This window comes from Hemiscyllium ocellatum, chromosome 14 (genome assembly GCF_020745735.1).
Source record: "Hemiscyllium ocellatum isolate sHemOce1 chromosome 14, sHemOce1.pat.X.cur, whole genome shotgun sequence".
NCBI lineage: Eukaryota > Metazoa > Chordata > Chondrichthyes > Orectolobiformes > Hemiscylliidae > Hemiscyllium > Hemiscyllium ocellatum.
Genome location: NC_083414.1, coordinates 10,329,854 through 10,356,925, shown reverse-complemented (window position 1 = coordinate 10,356,925; position 27,072 = coordinate 10,329,854). Strand labels below are relative to the sequence as shown.

General features: G+C 40.9%; 1 protein-coding gene across 1 annotated transcript in view; it reads left to right on the top strand.

The window, feature by feature from the left end:
• The window catches only part of prkar2aa (protein kinase, cAMP-dependent, regulatory, type II, alpha A), a 324,960-nt gene that overhangs the window by 284,687 nt on the left and 13,201 nt on the right, over window positions 1-27,072 (top strand). The window contains exons 12-13 of the mRNA XM_060835351.1: window positions 18,782-18,935; window positions 25,225-25,326. Coding sequence (XP_060691334.1) covers window positions 18,782-18,935; window positions 25,225-25,326 — 256 coding nt within the window. The remainder of the gene's footprint in view (window positions 1-18,781; window positions 18,936-25,224; window positions 25,327-27,072) is intronic.

Here is a 27,072-nt window from a genome sequence, read left to right as displayed (position 1 = left end):
ACTTTTTTTCTCAGCATTCATGGTATAATATATATTAAACCAGTAAAATTTATAAGGAAATCTATTTGAGATAACCAAAGTTATATTTTTTAAAAAGTATTAGACGTTAAATTGTTTTCATTCATATACAAGTCAAGGAAAACTTCCCTAGTTTTTTATTTGAAGCCCTTTCCATTCCTACAATGTAGAATTATTGAATTGTTTTGTACTTTGAAAGGAAGTTAATTAAATACATTTTTAATGTTCTCAGAAGTAGTGTAATGTGGTTTGAAGTAGATATCATATTGCGTTATTTGGTTAAAACCTCATTCAAGTTATTCAAATGTTTTGATAATTTATGTCGTCGTGCTTGGGTTTTTCCTGTATAAAGCTGATGTGCTTCAAATAGTTAATGGTTAAGTCCATTTGCTTCTAAATTGAAAACAGGCACCATGTAGATAAGTGGTGTCATACAGCCATTTGTCTCGCACTGTCATTTTCATTGTGAGTTTTCCTTTTATGGTTAGAATAGCAGCAGTTCCATGAAGAATTTAAATCACTGGAAGATATTTGCTGTGCTTGGAACTACTTTCTGCTTGTCTAGATTTATGCTTGCTAGCTGAAGATTTATGACTGATCCTCTTAACGGAGATAACAGATTAACTAGTACTTCAGCCTTATGTATTGAAACTGTCATTGCAATGAAATCAATATTTGTTTCAAAAATAAGGATACTAGAAACATTAAAACAGAAAATATTGAAAATGCTCAATATTTTGGTTGGGTGATTTGTTTATGGTACATTTGTTAGTGCTATATGCCTTATTTGTGGTTTCCACATCCTAATGTGATATTCCTGAAGGCACATATCCAGAATTCTTATTGAGAATTATTTTCATTGAAGTTTGATCATGTTGGCAGATGAAAATAAGTGTCAATTTAGTCATGCTTAATGGGATATTACAAGTGAAATATATTCACAATGAAATGTTCATTAGATTTGGAAAACTGTTTGAGAGATGTTATTAACTATGTGTTGAAAATGTAAAGCTGGTGCCAGATGGGCTAATGATGCATCAGGGTGCATCCTCAGAATATATTGACGAGGGAGGTGAAGTGTCAAGTGGGACCAACAGAGAGGTAATGAAGGAATCTGTTGTATTTAACAATATAAGTAAATATTTTGGAGTACCATCCTGAAAAAGAACCAGTAATTTTATATCGTGTTTTGCTAATTGATTTCCAGTTACTCGTTGGTGTTTGTAATTTAAGATGGAAGTGGTTTCCCCTTTGTAAAAAGGTAGAAGCCAGGTCCTAATCCAATTCTAAAAGGCTATGGCTGCAAAACACTCTCATTTGAAGTTTTATGTCACATCTAGTGCATATCTGATGTGATTTCAAACTAGTTTTAAGAAGGTGAAAGGCAGAATACTGCAGATAATACTTGAAATCTTAAATAGAAGCAGAAAATGCTGGAAATACTCTGCAGGTCAGGCTCCATTATTGAATAGACAAACTGAATGAGTGTTTCAGGTTGATGTTCTTTCATCAGAACTGGGAAAGGTTAGAGATATGATAGATTTTCAGCAAGTTCTGTGTGGGAGAGGAACAAGGGGGAGGTCTGTGACACAATGGAAGGCAGGAGGGATTGACAGATGAGTTAGTTTTTGCATGGTGAGGGGAAATGATAAGGCAAGAAAAATAACAAAGAAGCAAAAGATTTGACCAAGAGCAAGTGTGCTACTATTTGAAAGTGAAAAGAACAGCAAAGTAGAACGTTAAAACAAAGGGAAATAATCTAAAACACTGATTACAGTCTGATATTGTTAAACTTGATGTTGATTCTGGAAGACTGTAATGTGCCCGTGATGAGCTGTTTGTCAAGTTGGTCTTGAGGTTCACTGAAACAGTCAGGTTGGTGATGTCAATGTGATAGCAAGTATCGAATTAAAATTACAGGCCACTTGGAGCTCAGAGCCTTACTTGTGGACTGAATGGAGGTGTTCCATTAGATTTTTAAACGATCATTCACAAAACATGAACATTACTGGCTGGGCTAGCATTTACCCAAGTCAAGAAGCTGGACTCTGAGCTGCAGATGTTGCACCATATCAGGAATTGGAGAAGTCACCAAAATGCTCAGAAGAGATCATTCAACCTTGGCCTGTGATTGATTGTGACAGGAGGGTGTGACTGCAGGTGAGGACCCAGCAGGTTGCAGTTAGGAAGCCTCTGCCCCTGCAATTGTTCAGTAGTTATCAAGTTCTTGCAAGGTGTGCAGATGAAAGTGGGGACTGCTGTGTGAATGAGCAAACTGACACGGGAAGCTGTGCAGGGAGCCATTAAAGTGGGAGGACTAAATAGGACAGTATCATTAGGGGGATAGAAGCTGTTCTCTGCACTGATTAGCGGTGTCCCAAAGGCTGTGTTGCCTGTCCAGTGCCAGGATTAAGAACATCCCTTCAGGACTGATGAAGATCTTGGTTAGGGAGGAGAGGGATCTGGTGGTTGTTATTGTTGTTGTCCATATTAGTACTAGCAACATGGTAGGATTAGGAAGGAGGTTCTGCTGAATGGTTAGTGAATTAAAAAATAGAATCCCCAAAGTGGCATTCTCTAGATTACTAACTGAGCCATGGGCAAACTGTCATAAAGTCAACAAGTTAAATCTGAGGCTAAAATATTGGTGTGGTTGGAATGTGTATTTGTTTGTGGGACACTGGCACTAGTATGGGCTAGAAGGGAGCTGTTCTGGTAGGATGTGGTTAACATAAACCATACTGGCACAAGTATCCTGGTGAATTGATTAACTTGGGCTGTAGAGAGGGCATTAAACTAATTGGTGGAGGGAGGGAGTGTGTTTGGGAGAGGAGAAATATAGACTTCCAAGGCAAGAAGATATGGCAGCATTAGAGGGCAGCTATTTGGCAAGGGACTGAGGATACGACCATTTTTTAATCTGTAAATGAGTTCAAAGGAAGGAATCAAGATGTAGAATCTGTATGGGTGGATGTAAGAAGGGAAAAAAGGAGGAAGAAGACATTGATATAGTCTATAGGCCCTCTAACTGTAGCTGTGCAGTGACACAATGATTAAATCAAGAGATAATGAGGGCATGTAACAAAGGCAATGCATGATTCATGGCTGGCTTTAATCTGCATGTGGGTTCGGATAGTCAAAATGACAGGGATAGCCATGAGGAATGATTCATGGGCTGTATTTGTGACAGTTTCCTTGCAGCAATATGATGTGGATCCAACCAGTGATCTGGCTATTTTGGATCTGGTGATGCATATAGTGAAGTTTTAATACATGATATAAGTGTAAAAGATCCCCTCAGAAACAGTAACCATAATATGATACAGTTTAGCATACAGTTTGAAGGGGAGATACTTGAGTCAGAAACAAATGTGCTAAACTTAAATGAAGGTAATTACAAAGCATTGAGGGCCGAGCTGCAGTGTTCTGCCTCGCTCTCTTGTGCATTCTCTTTCGTGCTGTCTCTCTCCCAGTTGGCATCAGCCACACTGAGCGATCACTGCATGTGAAACCCTGCAGAGGCAGTGCACGCATATGGGGTGGCTTAGAGGGAGTGTTACAGAGCTGATTACAGTGGACTGAGGAAGGTCGTTGAGAAACAATGGCAGATGTTTTACGAAACTAGTTCATGGTATGTTGCGAATATATGCCCAGTGAGGGAGAGATCAAAGTGAACATGGGTCCCTTAGAGAATGAGGCGAGGGAAATAATAATGGAGAATCTGGAAACAGCAGAGGACTTAAATTAGTTGCATCAGCAACAGCAGAAGACACTTGCAGCATTCCAAAATTACTAAGTACAGGTACTTGTAAAGGAGGACAGGAAATAAATACAATAATTATCGCTAGAGAGAACTACTAAGGAAACTAATGGGGCTGAAAACCAACATGCATCTTAGAAATGATGAAATGCATTCGAGGATTTTAAAGGAAGAAGCTACAGAGATAGTGGATGCAGTGGTAGTAATCTTCCAGGAATCTGGAAATATCACAGAGGACTGGAAAATAACACCTTTATTTAAAAGGGTAAAGCGACAATATAAAAAAAGGTAAATACAGGCCAGTTAGCATAACGGGATGATGTTAGATTCTGTTATAAAGGATGTAGTAGCAGAGCATTTAGAAATGCATAATATGAGAGTGTGGCTTTGTGAAGGGGAAATCATGCCTGACGGATTTATTAGAATTCAGTGGATGTAATATATTTTGAATTTCAACAAGTGTTAAGTAAGGTACCGCATATTAGTTGACTAGATAAGATGAGAGTCATGGTGTTGGTGATAATATAATACCATGGATGGAGAATTGGCTAACTAATAAGAGTGCAGGATTGGGGAGGCATGGATGGCAACCTGTAACTAGTAGAGTGCCATTAGGAACTGTGTTGGGGACACGGCTATTCACGATATGTCAATAACTTGGATGAAGAAAGTGAATATTGCCAAATTTACAGATACTACAAAAATAGGTGGGATGGTGAGGATATGTCTGCAGATGAACATGGACAGTATATGTGAATGGCAAAAAAAACTTGGAATATAATGCTGGTTATGCACTTTGGCAGGGAGAAAATAGCAGATCTAAGTGTTATACAAATGATGAAAGACTGCAGAATGCCACAATCAGAGGTGACAACTACCTGATGAAGGAGCAGCGCTCCGATAGCTAGGCTTCTAATTAAACCTGTTGGACTATAACCTGGTGTTGTGTGATTTTTAACTTTATACAGTCAGAGGTATTTGGAATTCCTAATATACAAATTACAAAAAGATAGCATCAAAGTCCAGTGGGTAATGGAGGAAGACAAATAGGATGGTCGGTGTTTATTTCAAAGGGAGTGGAGTATAAAAATATACATGGCACCAGTCAGACCCATAGTTGGAATACAGTGAATAGTTTGCCATCCCTTATCTAAGGAAAGATATACTGGCATTGGAGGCAGTCCAGAGAAGGTTCACTTAGCTGATCCTGTGTATAGAGGGACACTATCCTGAAGAGAATTGCAGTAGTTTGGGCCTGGACTGATTGGAATACAGAAGAATGACAGGCAACCGTATTGAAACCTGCTAGATTCTTCAATAATTTGGCAGGGTAAAAGTGAGCAGTTAGTTCCAGCTGTGAGAGAATCTAGGACCAGAGGGCAAAATTTCAGAATAAGAGGTGGCATATTTAAGAGGCAGATGAGGCAGACTTTCTTCTGAGGGTAGTGAGACTATGGAATTCTCCACCACGAGGACTGTCAAGGCTGGGTCATTAAGTATATTCCAAGCTGAGATAGGTAGATTTTTTTTCTTTTAGCAATGAAGGGATCTCGGATTATAGGAAATAGGCGGACGGTAAAGTTATGGATTATCAGATCAGCCGTGATCTCATTGAATGGCAGACCACACTCAATGGGCTAAATAATTTAATTCCACCACCTACATTTTTTGGTCTTATTACCATTTCTAGCTGCTCTTTCGCAGGTGATGGTGAGGTGCTTTTTGAGCCACTGCAGTCGGGCTGCATTACGTAGACCACAATGGCATTAGGGAGGGAATTCCAGGAATTTGACATTGCAAGACTGAAGGAACAACAATATATTTTTAAGTCAGGCTGGTGAGTGGCTTGGAGAGGAGCTTAGTAAAACTGGACAAGTCAAATCCTTGAATGAAATGCAGTTTGATTCATCATACAAGATGGAGTAAGCAATGCCTGGGCTCCTCAGCGCAGGGCTTACACATTTTTTCTTGTTCTTCTCTCTCTTTTTTGGTTTTGTGGGTTTTTTTTAAACTTGGAATGGCGGTGACATCATCTGAGTGGCTAAGGGCCAGAGCAAAGTGGCCACGGAGGTGTGCGGGTGACCAGCAGGCTGGAGACTGGTGTATGCGGTCAGTGACTTGAGTCCAGTCAGATCACAGGTGGAAGAGCCCTGCATTCCGCTGCTGCATACCCTTCATAGAAAGACTGTAATGTTTATCTTTTGACCTTTACTGTGAATAACTTTAAATTAATGTAGCTTTTTTTTCTTTATTTCTCTATTTTGTATCTAAGATTTGTACCTAGGTACTTAAACTGACACCATGTGGGATGACATTATAAACATTTAAACTGTACTCCTGTACTTCTGTACTGGAGTGCACATGACAATAAATTAATTCTAGCTCATATATTTAATTTTTGCAGCTGATTAGCATGATGCTTAATCACTGAAATGTGTATACCTGTACATGAAACTGCAGATGTTATATAACAATAAAACATAAGTTTCTTATACAAAAGAAAAATGAAAAGCTTTATATGGAAAAGCAAGAATTTTCTTAATACAAACATTGATAAAGCTTCAACCTGCTTCACAACACTATCTGTTATCGAGCCTCCACGCCAAAAAAAATGTATTCCTATCTCTGCTTTTAAAAATCTTTACTTATCTTTTTCCATTTTTTTTCCCTTTTTGATTGTTGAGACCTTTTTTCTCCCCTCAATTCCTTTGAGTGTTATGACTTGAACTTTTCATGATTATCATGATCTAAATTTTCTCAGTTCAAATAATTTGACGATTTTCGAACTTGCATTCCAAACTTGGATAATCCAAACATTAGTAATTACTTCTGAAGTGGTTGGATTCTCCTGCAAGGTGAAATTGCTCTACCTTCTGTTCTGAGACCATGAGTCTTCTGTTCTGACAAAATGTGTTTACTCTGTCATAAATTCAACAGCAGAAACCATGTATCAGTGTTACATCACTGGGTAAACTCCCCTGCTTAATTTAAACCAGCAACACACAAAAGATTTATCCTGTGTGGTAATCTATGAAATTTCGAGAGGCCAAGAACCATTTAAAGTAAAAATGAACAACTTTTTCTTAAAGTATAACTGAGAATAATTAACTAACAACTATTTACAGCTCCTTTCTCTAACTAATCTTTTATTTTCCCTTCTATAATAGTAGTCCGATAAAACCCTCAATAAAGAATTCAAATTTCAAAACCAGCCAGTGGTCAAATCTTCTCTTTATACCTTCCCCTGTATTTTCTTCTTAGGGATTTCTGTTTCACAGGTCACTGATCAATAAAGATACCTTTTAAGAGAGCTATTTTTGGGTAGTTTGTATGTGCTGGTGGCTTGGCAGTTCTCTTCCCAACTGTTCAATTATCCCCTGTCTTATCCCCACCCCACCCCCACAATCCCAAAAGCATCGGATTGTGTCATTGGCTTTTAAGATTGTCGGTATACTAAATTCAAATTTGATTGAAGTTTGGTATTTTTCGGGGTATAATTTAAACTGATTGGCCTAATTCAAATTTGTTTTGTCAACTCCAGGCAACCAGCTAATTGAGTTATTTGACCAAATGTTACATTATATCTTGTTCAGATCATTTGGTGCTGTGTCAAGTAGTCCTGCTAGCTTTTAACTCTCTTAAAGGTACAGTACACCCACATCTTCATAACATCAGTTAACATCACCGATTCTATAGCTAATTGACTCAAGTCCTATGCTTCCTTAGAAATTGTCTTCAGCTAATTTGCTTTACTTTACGCAATGTCAAGAAATGGTCAAAAGCACTATATGCCCTGACAACGTTCCTGCAATAATACTGAAGACACCTGCTTCAAAACTTACCATGTCCTTAGCCAAGCTATTCCATTACAGCTACAATACACAAGCTATTCAGCAATATGGAAAGTTGCCCATAAGTCCTTATTTTTGTGCACAAATGGCAGGATGAATCTAGCCACTCCATCAATCTACACTCTATCATCAGTCAATGATAGAAAGTACCTGTAGAAGTATCATCAAGCAGCAATTGCTTAGCAATAATTTGCTCACTGATGCTTAGTTAAGTTCTGTCAGGACACTTGTCACCAGACCTCATTGCAGCCTTGATCCAAACAAGGAAAAAAGGCTGAATTCCAGGGGTGGGGTGAGAATGACTGCACTTGACGTCAAGGCCACATTTGACTTTGTGTGGTATCAAGGGACCCCAGTGAGAATTGTTGGGGTAGGGGGGGAAGTGGAGCTGGTTGGAGTCATAGCTGGCACAATGGAAAATGATGGCAGTGGTTGAAGGTCAGTCATTGCAGCTCCTGGACATCTTTGAAGGATTTCCTCAGGGTAGTGTCCTTTTCCCAACCATCTTCACTTGCTAGAAGATGCACTGCATAAATTCACCAAGGCTTCTAAGAAACCGTCATCCAAACTCATAACCATACCATCAAGAAGGTCAAGACCAGCAGATACTTACCGCTGCAAGTTCCCTCCGAGCTACTTAGCATCCAGACTTGAAAATATATCACCATTCATTCAATGTCAAAATGCTGCAACTTCCTCCCTAATGGCATTCTGGGTGCAGCTACAATATAGATTGTAGCAGTTTAAGAATGCAGTTCACCAGCACTTTCTCAAGGGCAACAAAGGATGATGCGTTGATCCAGCCAGTGATGCCCACACAGGATGAGTGAATTCTTTGGGGGATAAAAACAGGGCTGTGAATGGTCAATTAATTTGTTTAATTAGCTCCTTGCTCTTCATGAATATGGCTCCAATTTGGGATGAAGTTGGCGAATTGTCATGCAGATTGGAGGCACTCCTATGCCACCCACCACTGTTTCCAGATCTGGAGGCTCAAAATCCAACCCTATTGACCCATGTTGTGAATGTCTTCATCAGGTTTTAAAGTATGTTCCTTTATTCATTGATTTCTTCTGTCTTTTGTGGTCTGCAAAGTGCATGTGCAACCTTCTAGGTTAAATGTACTACATAAAGGAAAGTTTGTGTCTTGAATATAAAGAAGAACAAAAAACAAGAGAAGCACAACACAGGAACCGGCCCTTCCGTCCTCCAAGTCTGTGCCGATCATCGTGCACTACATAAACTAAAAACAAACCTTCTGCCCTGATTCGATCAATATCTCTCTATTCCCTTGTTTTTCGTGTAATCAACTAGGAGAAAGTGAGGACTGCAGATGCTGGAGATCAGAGTTGAAAAATGTGTTGCTGGAAAAGCGCAGCAGGTCAGGCAGCATCCAAGGAGCAAGAGAATCGACGTTTCGGGCATACGCCCTTCTTCAAGAATCAGGAGTTCCTGATTCCTGAAGAAGGGCGTATGCCCGAAACGTCGATTCTCCAGCTCCTTGGATGCTGCCTGACCTGCTGCGCTTTTCCAGCAACACATTTTTCAGCTCTATTCATGTAATCATCCAGGTACTTCTTAAATTGTCGCCAGTGTGCCTGCTTCTATCACCTCTTCTGGCAATGTGTTCCAAGCTTCTACCACTCTGTGGAAAAACTTGACTCGCACATCTCCCTGAAATTTGCCCCCTTTCATCTTGAGCCTGTGCCCCCTTGTAATTGAAACCAATTCTGGGAAAAAAGTCTCTGACCACCCACCTTATCTAAGCCTGTCATAATTTTATAGACCTCTGAGTTCTCCTGTCAGCTGCTGTCTTTCCAGTGAAAACAATCCTAGTCTGTTTAACCTTTTTCTCATAGCCAATACCCTTGAGACCAGGCAACATCCTGGTGAACCTTCTCTGCATTCTCTCCAAAGCTTCGACCTCCTTGTAGTGTGGTGACCAAAAGTGCACATAATACTCAATGCGTCCTGACAAAGTTTTATACAGCTGCAGCATGGTTTGCCAACTCTAATACTCTATGCCCCAGCTGATGAAGGTAAGCATGCCATATGCTGCCTTAATCAGTTCGGCCACCTGTGTTGCCACTTTTGGGGAACTGTGGACCTGTATGCCCAGATCTGTCTGTAATGTTCTGAAGGGTTCTGCCTTTTACAGTATAACTGACACCGAAATTTGATCCTCCAAATGCATCACCTGGCATTTGTCTGAATTTAAATTTCATCTGCCATTTCTGTGCCCAAGTCACCAATCTATCTTTATCCTATTGTATCCTTTCAGAATTGTTGGCACTATCAACAGCTCAACCAATCTTCATATCATCTGCAAACTTAGTAATCAGACCACCTACATTTTCCTCTAGATCATTTATGGCAAACAACAGAGGACCTAAGACTGATCCCTATGGAATACCACTGGTTACCAATCTCCATTCTGAAAAATACTGTTCCACTGTTCCCTTCTGTCTTCTATGACCAAGCCGTTTTGTATCCATCTAACCAGCCCATCCTGAATCCTATGTGATTTTAGTTTTTATATCAATCTGTCATGTGGGACTTTATCAAATGACATACTAAGTTCATATAAACTATATCCACAGCCCTTCCCTCATCAGTTATCTTTGTCACCTCTTCAAAAAATTCATTCAGGTTGGTGAGACATGACCTTCCCTGTACAAGCCATGCTCCCTGTCACTAACTAGTCACTTTTCTTTGAAATGTGCATATATCTTCTCCTTCAATATCTTCTCCAAGAACTTTCCTTCAACAGACATCACAGACAATATCATAGTGTTTCTTTTCCTAGTGGTATCTATTTTTGATGTTTTGAAGTAATAAGAGCAGTGATGAATCCATTCTGATGTTCTGATGATGTTTGCAATTCTTGGCTCTCTGTTGTGTAAGATTCCTCTTAAGTGTTTTTACAGGGAATGAAATAGGGTGAAAAAAAGCACTTTTCACCAGTTAGTTATCAACTCATTAAAATTGCATAGACTGGATTTGAAGAGTCACCTTTCTTATTGCTATCCATTACACAACACTGTTAGAATGAAATTCCAATTTAAGTAAAGGTAGTATATTTTAGTTTCCAACCACAGTTTTGAGGAAAGCTACTCCTTATTTAACGCTGTCTTTCTGTTCCTAAGATGTTTGTGACATTAAGAGCCCAGTCTGTGGTCACCTTGTAAGTGTAAACAATTGACAAATTCTGGAGTTTGGAGCTAGTAGCAATCTCTTCACTTCACTGACTCAAGTTGGATTGTGTGAACCAACAGTGTCCTGCATAATTCTGAGCTGAGCTTCATGTCTGTTTGTTAATAAGATTTTGTTTCCAGCTGCACAGACTCAACACCCTCAACCCTATTTTTGCTTTTCCATTTCTTGCATCCCTTCCAAGATATTGACCCAGCAACAATGGAGGAACAGCAATTGTATTTCCAAGTCAGGATGGGAGTGGCTTGGAGAGGAACTTGTAGGTCCTGGTATTCCCATGTATCGTCTGCCCTTGTCTTTCTAGATGGAAGTGGTCATGGGTTTAGAAGGTGCTGATTTTAGTGAATTATAGTAGTGTCTGTGGCGGAGCGAGTGGACGCTTGTGGATGTAGTGCCAAACAATTGGGTTGCTTTGTCCTGGGTGGTGTCAAGCTTATTGAGTGTTCTTGGAGCTGTGCTGATCGAGGTAAGTGGGGAGTATTCCATCACACCCCTGATTTGTGCCTTGTAGATGGTGGACAGGCTTTCGTGAGTCAGGAGATGAGTTACTCACCACCGTATTCCTAACCTCTAACCTGCTCTTGTAGCCACTGCATTTTATGTGGTGAGTCCAGATGAGTTGAACATTGTGCAATCATCCGTGAACATCCCCACTTCTGACCTTATGATGGAGAGGAGGTCATTGATGAAGCAGCTGAAGATGGTTAGGCCTCGGACACTACCCTAAGGAACTTGTGCAGAGATTTCCCAGAGCTGAGATGATTAACCTCCTAAGTATCCCAACTATTTTCATATTTGCCAGGTATGGCTCTAATTGGAGAGTTTGCCCTTAATACCCATTGATTCCAGCCCTAGCTCTATGATGCCGCACTTGGTGGAATGCAGCCTCGACGGCCAAGGGCTGTCACTCTCGCCTCACTCCGGAATTCTTCTCTTTTGTCCATTTTTGAACCAAAATTATAATGAGGTCAGGAGCTGGCAGAACCACTGAGCAGGTTATTGCTGAGCAAGAGCTGTTTGAAAGCCCTGTTGATACCATCTTCCATCACTTTTCCTATGATCAAGAGTAGACTGCTGGGATGGTAACTGGCTGAGTTGGATTTGTCCTTTTTATGTACAGGACATACCTGGGTAATTTTCCACATTGTCGGGTAGATGCCAGTCATTTACCATCGTTGACTTGCATATTAGGTCTGCTGTTTGTCTAGCTGGATTCTGGTTGTGGGTAAATGGATTCCCTCCTTTTCTTTGCATTTTACTACATTATTACACTTTCAACATTGCTGGTTTATACAGACCTTTAAATAATGTCGGGATGATTTGCAGTCATTGTAAAGTTATGAATCTAACATTCTGCTGCTGTGTCTTATTCATTATTATTAAATGTGTTTCACCATATGAAGCAGCTAAATTTGGCATTGTAAAGATTACTGGGCTTATAGGAACCTACTTTAAAAACTGCTTTGTGCTTTCATTGCACAGCAATTCAGCCTGCTTTAGAAACTTACTCTGATGCTTGCATTACTTGTACCCTGCCAAAGACATGTAGACTCCTAAACATGTACAGCACAGAAACAGACATTTCGGTCCAACTCATCCATGCTGACCACATATCCATTTGCCAGTACTTTGCCCATATCTCTCTAAACACTTCTTATTCCTATACCCATCCAGATGCCTTTTAAATATTGTAATTGTACCAGCCTGCACCACTTCCTCTGGCAGCACATTCCAAAGATGCACTCCCCTCTGTATGAAAACATTGCTCCTTAGGTCCCTTTTAAATTTTTCCCCTCACCCTAAACCTATGCCCTCTAGTTCTGGACTCCCCCCTCCCCAGGGAAAAGACCGTGTCTATTTATCCTATCTGTGCCACTCATGATTTTATAAACCTCTATAAGGTTACCCCTCAGCCTCCAACACTCCAGGGAAAACAGCCCCAGCCTATTCAGCGTCTCCGTATAACTCAAATTCTCCAACACTGGTAACATCCTTGTCAATCTTTTCTGAAGTTTCATGGTACTCCTCCGATAGTAGGGAGACCAGAATTGCACACAATATTCCAAAAGGTCCCGAACCAATGTCCTGAACAGCTGCAACATGACCTCCTAACTCCTATGCTCAAAGCTGTGTCCAATGAAGGAAAGCATACCAAATGACTCCTTCATTATCCTATCTACCTGTGACTCCACTTTCAAGGAACTATGAGCCTCCATGCCAAGGTCTCTTTGTTCAGCAACACTCCTCAGGACTTACCATTACGTATATGAGTTCTGCTCTGATTTGTCTTTCCAAAGTGCAGCACCTCACATGTATCTAAATTAACTCCACCTGCCACTCCTCAGCCCATTGGCTCATCTGATCAAGATCCCATTGTACTCTGAGGAAACCGTCTTTGCTGTCCACTACACCTCAAATTTTGGTGCCATCTGCTAACTTTTTCTCCTATGTTCACATGCAAATCATTTATATAAATGACGAAAAACAATGGATTCGGCACCGGTCCTGTGGCACAACATTGGTCACAGGCCTCCAGTCTGAAAAGCAACCCTCCACCACCACCCTTTGTCTTCAACCTTCAAGCCAGTTCTTAATCCAAATGGCTAGTTCTCTCCGTATTCCATGAGATCTAACCTTGCTTACCAGTCTCTCATGAGGAACCTTGAAGAACGCCTTACTGAAGTCTGTATAGATTGTGTCCACTGCTCTGCCTTCGTCAATCCTCTTATTACTTCTTCAAAAAACTCAATTAAGTTCATGAGATATGATTTCACATGCACAGAGCCACGTTGACTATCCCTAATCAGTCATTGCGTTTCCAAATGCATGTAAATTCTGTCCCCCAGGATTTCTTCCAACCACTTGCCCATGACCAATGTCAGGCCCACTGGTCTATAGTTCCCTGGCTTGTCCTTGTCACGTTGCTTAAATAGTGGCACCATGTTAGCCAACCTCCAGTCTCCAAGCACCTCACCTGTGACGATCGATGGTGATACTAATATCTCGGCAATAAGGCCCAGCAATCACTTTTCTAGCTTCCCATAGAGTTCTAGGGTACACCTGATCAGGTCCTGGGGATTTATTCACTTTTATACGTTTCAAGATATCCAGCACTTCCTCCTCTGTAGTATGGACATTTTTCAAGATGTCACCATCTATTTCCCTACATTCTATATCTTCCATGTCCTCTTCCACAGTAGATACTGATGCAAAATGCCCGCTTAGTATCTATCCCATCTCTTGAGGTTACACACATAGACTGCCTTACTGATCTTTGAGGGGCCCACCTCTTTCCCTAGTTACCCTTTTGACCTTAATGTATTTATAAGATCCCTTTGGATTCTCCTCAACCCTATTTGCCAAAACTATCTCATCCCCTTTTTGCTTTCCTGATATCCCTCTTTAAGTATACTCTTACTGCCTTCATACTTTTCTAAGGCTTCACTCGTCCCTGTTGTCTACACCTGATATATGCTTTCTTTTTCTGAACCAAAACCTCAATTTCTATAGTTGTTCAGCATTTCCTACACTAACCAGCCTTGCCTTTCACCCGAACAGGAATTTACTGTCTCTGGGCTCTCATTTCATGTTTGAAGGCTTTCCATTTTCCAATTTTTGCCTAATACCATCAAAATTGGCCATCATCCAGTTTTGAACTTCAGCTTTTAGATCTGATCTGTCTTTTTCCATCACTGCTTTGAAACTAATAGAATCATGGTCACTGGCCCCAAAGTGCTCCCCCACTGACACCTTGGTCACCTGCCTTGCCTTATTTCCTAAGAGTAGGTAATGTTTTGCACCTTCTCTAGTAGGAACATCCACATACTGAACCAGAAAATCTTCTGTTACACACTTAACAAATTCCTCTCGAGCTAAACCCTTGACTCTACTATCGTCCCAGTCTATGTTTGGAAAGTTAAAATCCCCTACCTTAACCACCCTATTATTCTTACAGAAAGCTGAGATCTCCTGACAAATTTGTTTCTCAATTTCCCACTGACTATTCAGGGGGTGGGGGGAGTGGGGGTGGGGGTCTCTAATAAAATCTCTATAAGGTGACCATCCCTTTCTTAATTCTAAGTTCTATTCAAATAACTTCAATGGATATATTCCTCGGAGTATTCTCCCTAAGTACAGCCATTTTGCTATCTGTTATCCCAAAATTCATTCCTCCTCCTCCCTTGCCACCCGTCCCCCAATTCTTCCTTTTGTATTGTACCCTGGAACATTAAGCTGCCAGACCTGTCCATTCCTGAGCCATGTTTCTGTAACTGCTATGATATCCCAGTCCTGTGTTCCTAGCCATGCCCAGAGTTCATCTGCCTTCCCTGTTAGGCCTCTTGCTTTGAAATAAATGCAGTTTAATTTATCAGTTGTACCTTGTTCTCTGCTTTGTTCCTGCCTGCCCTGACTGTTTGTTTTGACTTGCTCCTTTTCTTAACGGTACCAGTCTCAGATTGATCTCTCTTCTCGTAATTTCCCTGTGGTCAGGGAACTATCTTCCATGTTTTTCCCCTTTTAAGCTTGGTATGACTGACTTTATTATTTTTTGGTTTAAAAACCGATAAATCATACCTGATTATTTGACACTGCACCTAAGGTAAATAATATTTGTGATCAGAAACTGTTGTCTCCACACCCTTTTCAACTGAAATTACATTTCCAGATAGCAAAGGTACACATATTTAGGCTGTTTCACTCTTAGGTTACATACTATATCTATATCAATTTGAGCCAAAAAATAAAAAAGTGAATAGAACAGATTTATTGACTTGGTGACTTGTTTAGGTGACAGTTTGGAATCCTTCTCTGTTTTATCAGTTTTACATGGGCTTTTATCAACATCTACTTTACATTTCATACCCTGTTCTCTACATTAAGCTTACTAAAGTTTTGCATTCGAATTGTCACATCTTAAACATCTTGTTATCGTGACTTATCACCGATTTAATAATCCTTTTATTTAAACAAAAAAATTGGAAATTAACTGTGTAGGTTGTAATAGAGTCATAGAGATGTACAGCATGGAAACAGACCCTTTGGTCCAACTCATCCATGTCAACCAGATATTCCAACCCAATCTAGTCCCACCTGCCAGCACCCGGCCCATATCCCGCCAAACCCTTCCTATTCATATATCCATCCAGATGCCTTTTAAATGTTGCAATCGTACTAGCCTCCACCACTTCCTCTGGCAGCTCACTCCATATACATACCATCCTCTGCATGAAAGAGAGACCTGCCCCTCAGGTCTCTTTTATATTTTGCCCCTCTCACCCTAAACCCATGCCCTCTATTCTAGACTCCCCCACCCCAGGGAAAAGACTCTGTCTATCTAACCTATCCATGCCCCTCATGATTTTATAAACCTCTTAAGTTTATCTCCTCAGCCTCTGATACTCCAGGGAAAACAGCCTTGATCTCTCCTTAGAGCTCAATCCTCCAACCCTGGCAACATCCTTATAAATCTTTTCTGAACCCTTTTCAAGTTTCATAACATCCTTCTGATAGGAAGGAGACCAAAATTGCATGCAATATTCCAACAGTGGCCTAACCAGTGTCCTGTACACCTGCAACATGACCCCCCAACTCCTATACTCTTTACTCTGACCAATAAGGTAAAGCATACCAAATGCCATCTTCACGATCCAATCTATCTGTGACTATATTTTCAAGGAACTATGAGCCTGCACCCTAAGGTTTGTTTGTTCAGCAACACTCTCGAGGACTTACCATTAAGTGTTTAAGTCCTGCTAAGATTTGCTTTCCCAAAATGCAGCACCTCACATTTACTTAAATTAAACTCCATCTGCCACTTCTCAGCTCATTGGCCCATCTGGTCCAGATCCTGTTGTAATCTGAGGTTACCACCTCTGCTGTCCAGTACATCTCCAATTTTGATATCCTCTGCAAACTTCCAAACTACACCTCCTGTATTCCTATCTAAATCATTTATATGCCACCAATCCTTGTGGCACTCCACTGGTCACAGGCCTCCAGTCTGAAAAACAACCCTCCACCACCACCACCCTCTGTCTTCTACCCTTGAGCCAGTTCTGTATCCAAGTGGCTAGTTCTCCCTGTATTCCATGAGATCCAACCTTGCTAACCAGTCTCCCATGGGAAACCTTGTTGAGCACCTTACTGAAATCCATATAGATCATGTCCACTGCTCTCCCCTCAGCAATCATCTTTGTTACTTCTTCAACAAACTGAGATTATGAAGCTTCAAATCTCTTTTGTTTAACACATTGTTATTGTAAATTCCCATCTGCTAACTAACTAGGGAAAGTTTCAGTTCATGTTTTGGCATTGCTGTGATAAAACCTACTTCAGGAATTGGAAGAATAGCAGCATTTCAATAGAGTAAGAATTGAATAAGTGATGTTTGAACATTCTGTGCTGACTGTCCTTCCTCTTTCAACACACCCCCTCATATTTGCTCCCTTTTTTCTTTTCTGATTATTACAGTGCATGTTAAATATATCATAGTCCATTCGTATTTTAATTTTTTGTTCCTCAGAGCACAAATGCTGAAATGAATTTTAAATATTTCAATTTAGCCTTGCATTTATGGTCACTGTTAAGCATTATATCTTAAAACTACACTTCAACCATTTAAATTTCAATATATGACAGTCTGAGCTTTACATTTCAAGCTAAGAAGTTAACAATTGGTTAGATTGTTTGTCTGTGGCGCTGTCAGCCCCGTCAAGTTGACATCTTGTGACAATGCATGAGGGCTCCTTTGATGAATACCTGATGTTTGTAACCATTTTTGATTGCATTGTTGAAGATTTCTGTGAAGGAGTTGTCAAAGGCTCCTTCTGGTATTAGTCGAACAATAGATTGCTAATTTTGCTCCTTGCATGTGATCAATTAGGGTATTGAAGGAAGGGAGAAAAATGAAATCACTCGGGATTCTCACTCTGAAATCTTGTATCCAGTGATTGCTTCAAATAAGGCCAATGTGCATATGTCTGAAGGGGAAAAAAATCCGGCTTAGTGATGAATGCCCTCTGTCATTTGAAAACCTAATTAAAATCCAGCTGGGGTGAGGTACTTGAAGTCAGGCAGTGCCTATAAAACTAGCCCAGAAGAGGAGAAAAAAAAATAATGAAATAAATGGAAAAACTGTCAGACATGAATACTACTTTTACACATTGAATCAAAATTTTTGCTTTAGAGCTGGTATTTCATATGGAAAAATGACATTATTATTAATACCTTTCTTCTGGAGAGCTGTTCAGAGATCACATTCAAAATTTAACAACCTGAATATTACAAGTGGCCATGAGTTGGTGCTGCTATAAGTCTAGAACAAGCTCACTGAATTAGTCAAGAGTAATATCTCCACTTTACTGAATTCCAAATGTAACATTTAATGTGCTTTAAGACTAATTTTATATTCATGCATGATTGTATCCTCACTCTGTGCAATTGAGAATTTCATTCGTGCATTATTTTTGCACCACTAAATTGCTGTCTATGCCTCTTCCTCCTTTATTTATTGTTTGCTGGTTGTGATGCTACAGCTATTATTGAATACCTTTTCCAATTTACTAAATCTATCAGGCTGCATTGGGATTTTCATTGTGGAGCCAGAATCGGAGAATCTGGCTGCCAACACTGCCAAGTAATATTGAATTTGGGACATTGCTGGTCTTGTATGTCTCTGGTCCACATTGGACGTAAAACTGAGTGATTGGAAGAGTTTCTTCCAAAATTTAATAGGTGCTTTTAATGAATCCTTGGAAAAACTGCAGATATCTCCACAGATTTGATGTAAGACATTCGTGAATGTTGCACTGTTAATAAGCAGGCTTCTCATAAGTTTTGAATGTTGGAGCTTGATTTAAACTTAAATTAAGGCAAGAAATGTGCAATATCTGAGTTTGACAATACTCTGAAACCTTTTCTCTCAAATCTATCTTGGCAGAGGTACATATGATATTTATGTAAATAAAGATGGCAAGCCTCTACTCGTTGGTAAATACGACAATCATGGCAGCTTTGGTGAGCTGGCACTAATGTACAACACTCCAAGAGCTGCTACTATTGTGGCTACCACAGAAGGAGCCCTCTGGGGTTTGGTAAGTAATATATTGTGTCAGTGGACACTGTTTGAAGTGAAGTATATATGTCTCTTGATAGATCTTCCTTCTGTATTACTCTCAGCTCAAGGTAAGTTGCATTTGGTAGGATCATTAGGGACTGAATTAGGATGGGGTGGAGTTGGGTTGAGATTTAGCCCAGAGATTCTAGAAGGCATTAGAATGTGTTTTGAAACATGGTGTCTAAAAAAATTGAGAAACCTAAAGACTGTTGACAGTAAAGTCAAAAGGAAGGCAGCAAATGAAGTGGAGAATTGTGGAAGTAAAATTTACAAAATGCTAGATGTACACTGCAGGGCAGTCCATCCAAAACTCATCTGATCTTCAGTATAGATGCCTTTTATCAGTTTGTGTATTTCCCATTTCTTGCCTTTTCGCCATTAGAAATGAAATTAACTGCCAGGTCAGATGTTTAAGCATTGCCTCACTTGCAAGAATTTGCTTCAGAGATGAATTAGCTGTTTAGTTTAATGCTTTTGTTGGGCTGTCAGGCAAGATTGAAGTGAGGGAATTATCATGGCAGTTTCTGGTGAATAATTTGATTTCCCTTCCTATGGCTCAATTGTTCCTGTACATTTTCTCCACTGACTATTTAAAAGTTAAAATGTGAAACATTTTGTACTCAACAATGTCCAGACATACTCCAAGGTCAAAAAAAAACTTAAGGCACGTTTAAAAAAATTGCACTAACACTGCTAATTTGTTCTTTGATTTTATTGCTCATCAGGTGAGTGATTTCAAGGGAAACTATTTGCAGCCAAGCTTAAAATGCTTGCAGCGATACACGTGCAAGTCTGATGAAGGGAGACTAGAGATAAGATGAATCTGTAGGGCTAGACTGGCACTGTTGCAAGTTTGCTGGGTACTGGGGCAAGAGGCTTTCTTAAACTGCTGTAGTTCATTTGTAGGGACATGACAGTTTTGTTAAGAAGAGCAGTTCCTGGATTTTGGTCATAAGATATAGGAGCAGACGTAAGCCGCTTGGCACGTCCAGTCTCCTCCACGATTCCGTGAGATCATTGCTGATCTAATGATCCTTAACATTACTTTCCTACTTTATCTCAATAAACCTTGATTTCCTTGCTGATCAAAAATCTTTCAGACAGCTTTGACTGCATTTAACAATCCAGCCTTTACAGCCTTCTATCATAAAGAATTCACAAATTGACTATCATCTGAGAGAAAGTGAGGACTTCAGATGCTGGAGATCAGAGCTGAAAATGTGTTGCTGGAAAAGCGCAGCAGGTCAGGCAGCATCCAAGGAGCAAGAGAGTCGACATTTCGGGCATGAGCCCTTCTTCAGGAATGAGGAAAGTGTGTCCAGCAGGCTAAGATAAAAGGTAGGGAGGAGGGACTTGGGGGAGGGGCGTTGGAAATGCGATAGGTGGAAGGAGGTCAAGGTGAGGGTGATAGGCTGGAGTGGGGTGGGGGCGGAGAGGTCAGGAAGAAGATTGCAGGTTAGGAGGGCGGTGCTGAGTTCGAGGGAATTGACTGAGACAAGGTGGGGAGAGGGGAAATGAGGAAACTGGAGAAATCCGAGTTCATCCCTTGCAGTTGGAGGGTTCCTAGGCGGAAGATGAGGTGCTCTTCCTCCAACCGTCGTGTTGCTATGATCTGGCGATGGAGAAGTCCAAGGACCTGCATGTCCTTGGCGGAGTGGGAGGGGGAGTTGAAGTGTTGAGCCATGGGGTGGTTGGGTTGGTTGGTCCGGGTGTCCCAGAGGTGTTCTCTGAAATGTTCCGCATTTAGGCGGCCTATCTCCCCTATATAGAGGAGGGCATCATCGATCACGTCTGAGGGGAAATTGCGGTTTTGAAGAAGGAGGTCATTTGGGTTGCATTTCTGGGGGGAATTTGCGGTTGTACCCCCCCCCCCCCCCCGACGTGATCGACAATGCCCTCGACTGCATCTCCTCCTCTTCCTGCTCCTCCGCCCTTGAGCCCCGCCCCTCCAATTGCCACCAGGACAGGACCCCACTGGTCCTCAACTACCACCCCACCAACCTCCACATGCATCGTATCATCCATCGTCATTTCCGCCACCTCCAAACGGACCCCACCACCAGGGATATATTTCCCTCCCCTCCCCTATCAGCCTTACGAAAAGACCACTCCCTCCGTGACTCCCTCGTCCGATCCACACCCCCCACCAAGCCAACCTCCACTCCTGGCACCTTCCCCTGCAACCACAAGAAATACAAAACTTGCACCCACACCTCCCCCCTTACTTCCCTTCAAGGCCCCAAGGGATCCTTCCATATCCGCCACAAATTCACCTGCACCTACACACACATCATTTACTGCATCCGCTGCACCCGATGTGGCCTCCTCTATATTGGGGAGACAGGCCGCCTACTTGCGGAACGTTTCAGGGAATACCTCTGGGACACCAGGACCAACCAACCCAACCACCCTGTGGCTCAACACTTCAACTCCCCCTCCAACTCCGCCAAGGACATGCAGGTCCTTGGACTTCTCCATCGCCAGACCATAGCAACACGATGGCTGGAGGAAGAGTGCCTCACCTTCTGCCTAGGAACCCTCCAACCACAAGGGATGAACACAGATTTCTCCAGTTTCGTCATTTCCCCTCCCCCCACCTTGTCTCAGTCAAATTCCTCGAACTCAGCACTGCCTTCCTAACCTGCAATCTTCTTCCCGACCTCTCCGCCCCCACCCCACTCCGGCCTATCACCCTCACCTTAACCTCCTTCCACCTATCACATCTCCAACGCCCCTCCCCCAAGTCCCTCCTCCCTACCTTTTATCTTAGCCTGCTGGACACACTTTCCTCATTCCTGAAGATGGGCTCATGCCCAAAACGTCGACTCTCCTGCTTCTTGGATGCTGCCTGACCAGCTGTGCTTTTCCAGCAACACATTTTCAGCTATCATCTGAGAGAGGAAATTCTTCTTCATCTGATTGAACCCCTTTTATGAGATTAATCTTTGCACACTTCTTACCCTGCAGCACAGTAAGAAGGCCAAGTCAGGTATCAGTTTTTGGTTCACATTTAGTTTGCTAAATCTGGCTTAGCAGAAATACCAAATCAAAACAATGCACGTACTAAATGTCTGAAATGAGAGCAAAACTGCTTGCAATACACTCATCTGACAGTACCAAGATAGAGAGAAACAAAGATGGGGTAGGAATTCAGGCAACAGATTGTCACCATGAAATAACTTCTACATAGATGCTGCCAGAATCTCCTGACTATTTCCAGAATTTTCTGTTTTTATGCCTGTATACTGTGCAGTATTTGACTACTGATTGGAATTAGAAACTTTGGAAACTGAAGTTTCATTCCAACATCACCCTCTGCTGGACATTCGGCTGTCTTGTCCTGATATGTTGTTACAAGGTGTGTAAAGAGAACAGGCACCCAGAGAGTCATGTCATATTGTTTGAACTATACATGCATTTTCATGTTGCGTTTAAGACCAGTGCAAATTGTTACTTGCATGATTAGCAATGCTGGCAGCAAAATTTGTTTTAAAATACTTTTGCATTTGGATCAATTCTAATTATAGATATTTGTTTGTTTCTTTATATCCTAGAGGTAGATATTTAGCATGGTTGGACATCTGATCCATTTGAACTTGATCACTGTGGTAACTTTACAAAGACAGCATTTAAGTTATTTTAGCATGAGAATTTGTCTTCTGTTATTAAGCTTTGCCTCTGCTACCATAAACTTTTTTTTAAATAAGAGTCTGTCACTTGCATTACCTGTGGCAACATTTATAAAATGTAGACGAGGGCTCTAAGGGTTAGAATTACAACCATTGTTCCTACAGGGAGTTAAATCTTCCTCCACTTCTCTTACACCCTCTGCCCCCGACGACTACCCCCCTGCTGATGACTCCTGCCCGACAACTCGCCCCGCATTCACCCCGCTCCTCCCCCCACATCCCCCTTATCCTCCCCCAGCTCCCCTCTACTCCTCCCTTGAGCCCACCTCTCCTCCTCCTTCCCCCTCCTCCTCCCCATCACCACCTCCTCCCCTCCTCTTCCCCTTCCTCCTCCCCACCCCTCTGCTCCTCCCCAAGCCCTCTCCTTCCCTCCCCCTCCTCTCCCTCCCACTCTCCTTCCCCGCTCCTCTCTTGCTCTCTTTTCTCCCTACACACACACACACACACACACACACACACACACACACACACACACCCACTTGCTGAGCTGTAATATTCATTTGGTTGTGTAGTCATTCCTGCATCGTGGTACTGTTACTGTATGTAGCAAATATTGTTTCAGATAAATCCCATGGAGCTATATATGGAATTCTAGATGTAGTGAAAGCTTCAGGTGAGATGGTATTTGTGAGTTGAGGCCATTCAATAAGCCGTACAGGTTTAACCTAGGCCCATTTTAAAGTCCCATTGTTTGCTTTTTTTTGTGATATCACTTCATTCAAGTTTATTTAACTCATTATGAGGATTTTTTTTTTGTTTCGTAGCAGTTGGTGATGCTGTGGAGTCTCCATCAGTACAAGTGTTTAACAGGACTTAAATTTACATAGGGAGTTCCATTATGAATGTTATTAAAGTGACAAGTTGAAAAGAAGTGCAGAGAGAACATTTGCATTAAGTTGCTGGGTAGTCTGTGTTGTAAATGTTGAATTGACAACAAGTATAATTTGAAGGTGAGAATATGTAAGAAAGAGTGAGAAATTGATTGGTCTGGACTAAGGGAATACAATGAAGTTTGAACTAATTTGTTCCTTTTGTGCGCTATTATTTTAAAATTATTTATGGTTTTTTTAAATATACTTGCTGCAATTTGAGAAGCCAGCGAATATAATTGAATTAAATATTTTTCTCCAGAACTGGAAAAGAGTTAATGGGGAATAAATGCTGCAAAAATAATAGGAAAATAAGTGCAGAAAATATTTTTTTGTAGTGTACACAGACAGTGAGCTGACTATTCCAAGCAGTGGCATCACATTTGGATCCTTTTTAAATTATCCTGCCCTGGAGGTCTGTGTTTCTGGCTTGAACATTCAATTTGGCATCCTGAGGAATGCAGTGCATACCTATTCCGGCAGCCTTCTAGCACAGCACAGGATCAATACTGGAAGCCTTACTGCAGTTCATTTTTATAACAGTAACTAGCATATTCTGGGTCTTGAAAGCATTTTGAAAAGATAAATGTGTGCGATAAATGGGTGGAGGAGGAAATAGCTACCAGTTGGCTAGGGTAGTTCAGGGTGGGGTCAAGTGTCAGGGTTGATGGGGTAAATTGCAATAACGTACCATCTAGCATCAAAAGCTATGCAAGTGACAGATTTTTTAATATAAATCTTTATTAAACTTCTCTTTCTTCACAAAACCATCTTAAGAAAATAAATTGCAACACCAGCAAATGTTATTCTACATACATATAACAACAAAAAGAAAAGAAACAACATCAACAACAATACAGCCAAAATGCTACTATACCCATGTGCAAAATAGACAAATCAGTAAAGGTAAGTAATGAATAAATAAACAACACAGCTCAGCACAATAAAACATTTGGAATTCTTCCTTCAAGAACATCAAGTACACTAAATCAGAATGCCATGTCTACGCGAAAGCCCTAGTTAAAATGGCAGATAAATCTGCATCCAAGCAGTCCACAAAGGGCTGCCATATCCTGTAAAAACATTTTCTGCTTTCCGGTGCACCGTATTTGTGAAAAAGTCCGGAGAGATATGTTCCATAATAAGCCTATACCAACCCGACATGCCTGGGGTGGGGGATGGTGGGTTCAGAAACCCAACACATTAAAGCATTTTCCTAGCACAAAAACTGAGGATATTAAAATGTTTTTTCCTGTGAGCATCCAAAGAGGATATATTGGGTAGGCCCAGGAGGAGCGAGATAGGATCCATCTTCACTTCACCCTCAAGACCCTCTCAAAAACCCCTGCCATAGAACTCCAATACGTACAGAGCCTGTGGCAGGACCATAAACAATGAATAAGAGTACTGATGTTTATCTTACACTTTGGACATAATGGGGAGGCCCCCACCTTAATTCAAGTGGCAGATTTAATTGGACTCAGCTATTCATGCCAAAAAGAGCCTGGAAATTTAAACTAGCAATATCTTTCTTTGGAAAAAGTGGCATTGGCCTCTCGCACACAACTGTGCTGCTGCCTCTGCACTCTTCACACCTACAAAGGAAAAAAATGACAGATGTCTAGGATCTTTGTACCTTTATCTTAAAAATGTGGTATTTTCTTGCTGTTCTGATTTCCATCAGTTCATGTCCTTATCATCTTTGTAGGATCGTGTTACATTTCGACGAATAATTGTGAAAAACAATGCGAAAAAGAGGAGGACATATGAAACTTTCATTGAATCAGTACCACTGCTGAAATCCCTGGAGGTACAGTTATTTCTTTTCACTTTACCAAACATTTTCAAAATCTTTGGCTGTCATCTATCAGCAAATTATCAAAATTCCTCATGAAATGAACCATTCTTGCCTCCTGTCAGAAACAAAATGGGCTGTATGGGGATGTGGTTCAGGGAGGTTAGTTTTTTTTTTGCCTTGCTTGGGAAAAAGATCATTATGCTATCCAAATCTCTGTCTTGTGATGCTTTGCCTGACAGTCCAGAAGATTAGTGTGTCTTAGCAAGTGGTCTACTTGACCATCAGATGTATCTGATGAAAGATTGCATTTATCTTTTATGTTCAGAGCAAACTGAGCTGCCCTATGTTACCTACAGTGTTAATCTATGGCAGCTGTTCAGGTGCGTGTGGCTGACGCTTGAGTTCCCCCAATTTTGCAAGAACTGCATTACTCAATGCCTCATTTAGTATTTCTAAGAAACTTTCTATTATTCGCACACACTAGTAATATCTATTTTGCATCAAAGTACCATTAGCACTCCCCTTTGTCTTATGCTTTGGGTGCCTTCATCTGTTCCATTTGCTCCTCATCCCCCTTTGTCAACAGCATAAAAACTTAAAACATTAACTCTGCTTCTTTCTCCAGAAATGCTGCCAGACTTGCTAAGTTTCTCCAATGCTTTTTCTTTATCTTGTTTACTATCTGTTTGTATATGTACTAAATAGAGTCATGGAGAATGGAAACAGACCCTTTGGACCAACTAGTCTGTGCTGACCATGTTCCCAAATTAAGCGAGTCCCATTTGCCTGAGTTTAGTCCATATCCCTCCAAACCTTTCCTATGTATGTAGTTATTCAAATGTCTTTTAAATATTGTAATTGTACCTACATCTACCAATTCCTCAGGCATTTTATTCAGCACACAAACCACTGTGTAAAAATGTTGCCCCTTATGTCCTTTTTAAAATATTCTCCTCTTGCCTTGAAAATATGTCCCCTAGTTTTGAACTCCTCCACCTAAGGGAAATGACCCTTGCTACGCACCTTATCTATGCCCCTCATGATTTTATAAACCTCTATAAAGTCACTCCTTAACCTCCTAACCCCAGTGAAAAAAGTGCCAGCCTATTTTTAGAATGCAAACTTTGACTGGGAGATTTGTTCTGCTCCTAGTGGTTCAGATGATGAAAAGAAAGGCATTAGATTCTTGGAAGTTTTTTTCTGCAAATGATAACAAATACTCTTTAAGATAAGAGTTGTTGAGGGATATGGTAAAAGGCAGACATATGGAGTTTGATCACAGATCAGTTATTATCCCATTGAATGGCAGAACAGACTCGAGTTGAATAACTTATTCTGTTTCTATGCTTCTGTTGCAAAGTTGGAAGCATGTATGGTCAATTTAAAATAGGAAATGCTTTTCTGAATTTAAAGTCCAGCCACAGCTGCCAGCTAAAGGTCGGGCTGTTCCAAATGTAACAATTGGCTGTTAAATGGATACCCGAGTTTTGGTGGTGGTTTTGACAAGAATTTGAATCTAACCATTTAAATTATGCCCAGGATACCAGAAGCCAATGGAATTTGAGTTTTATTGTCTTGACACCCGGAAACCAATCAAATGATAAGATTTTAAAGTGTCACGTTAGAGGCATATTAGAGAAAGAGCAAGTGCCATCAAGCAACAGAGCAATTGCTGTAGAGCCAGAGAGCTATCTGCCCATCTAACACCTTGCTCTGAAAGAAATTAGAAAGCACCTCTCTATCAAAGGTACCTTCTTC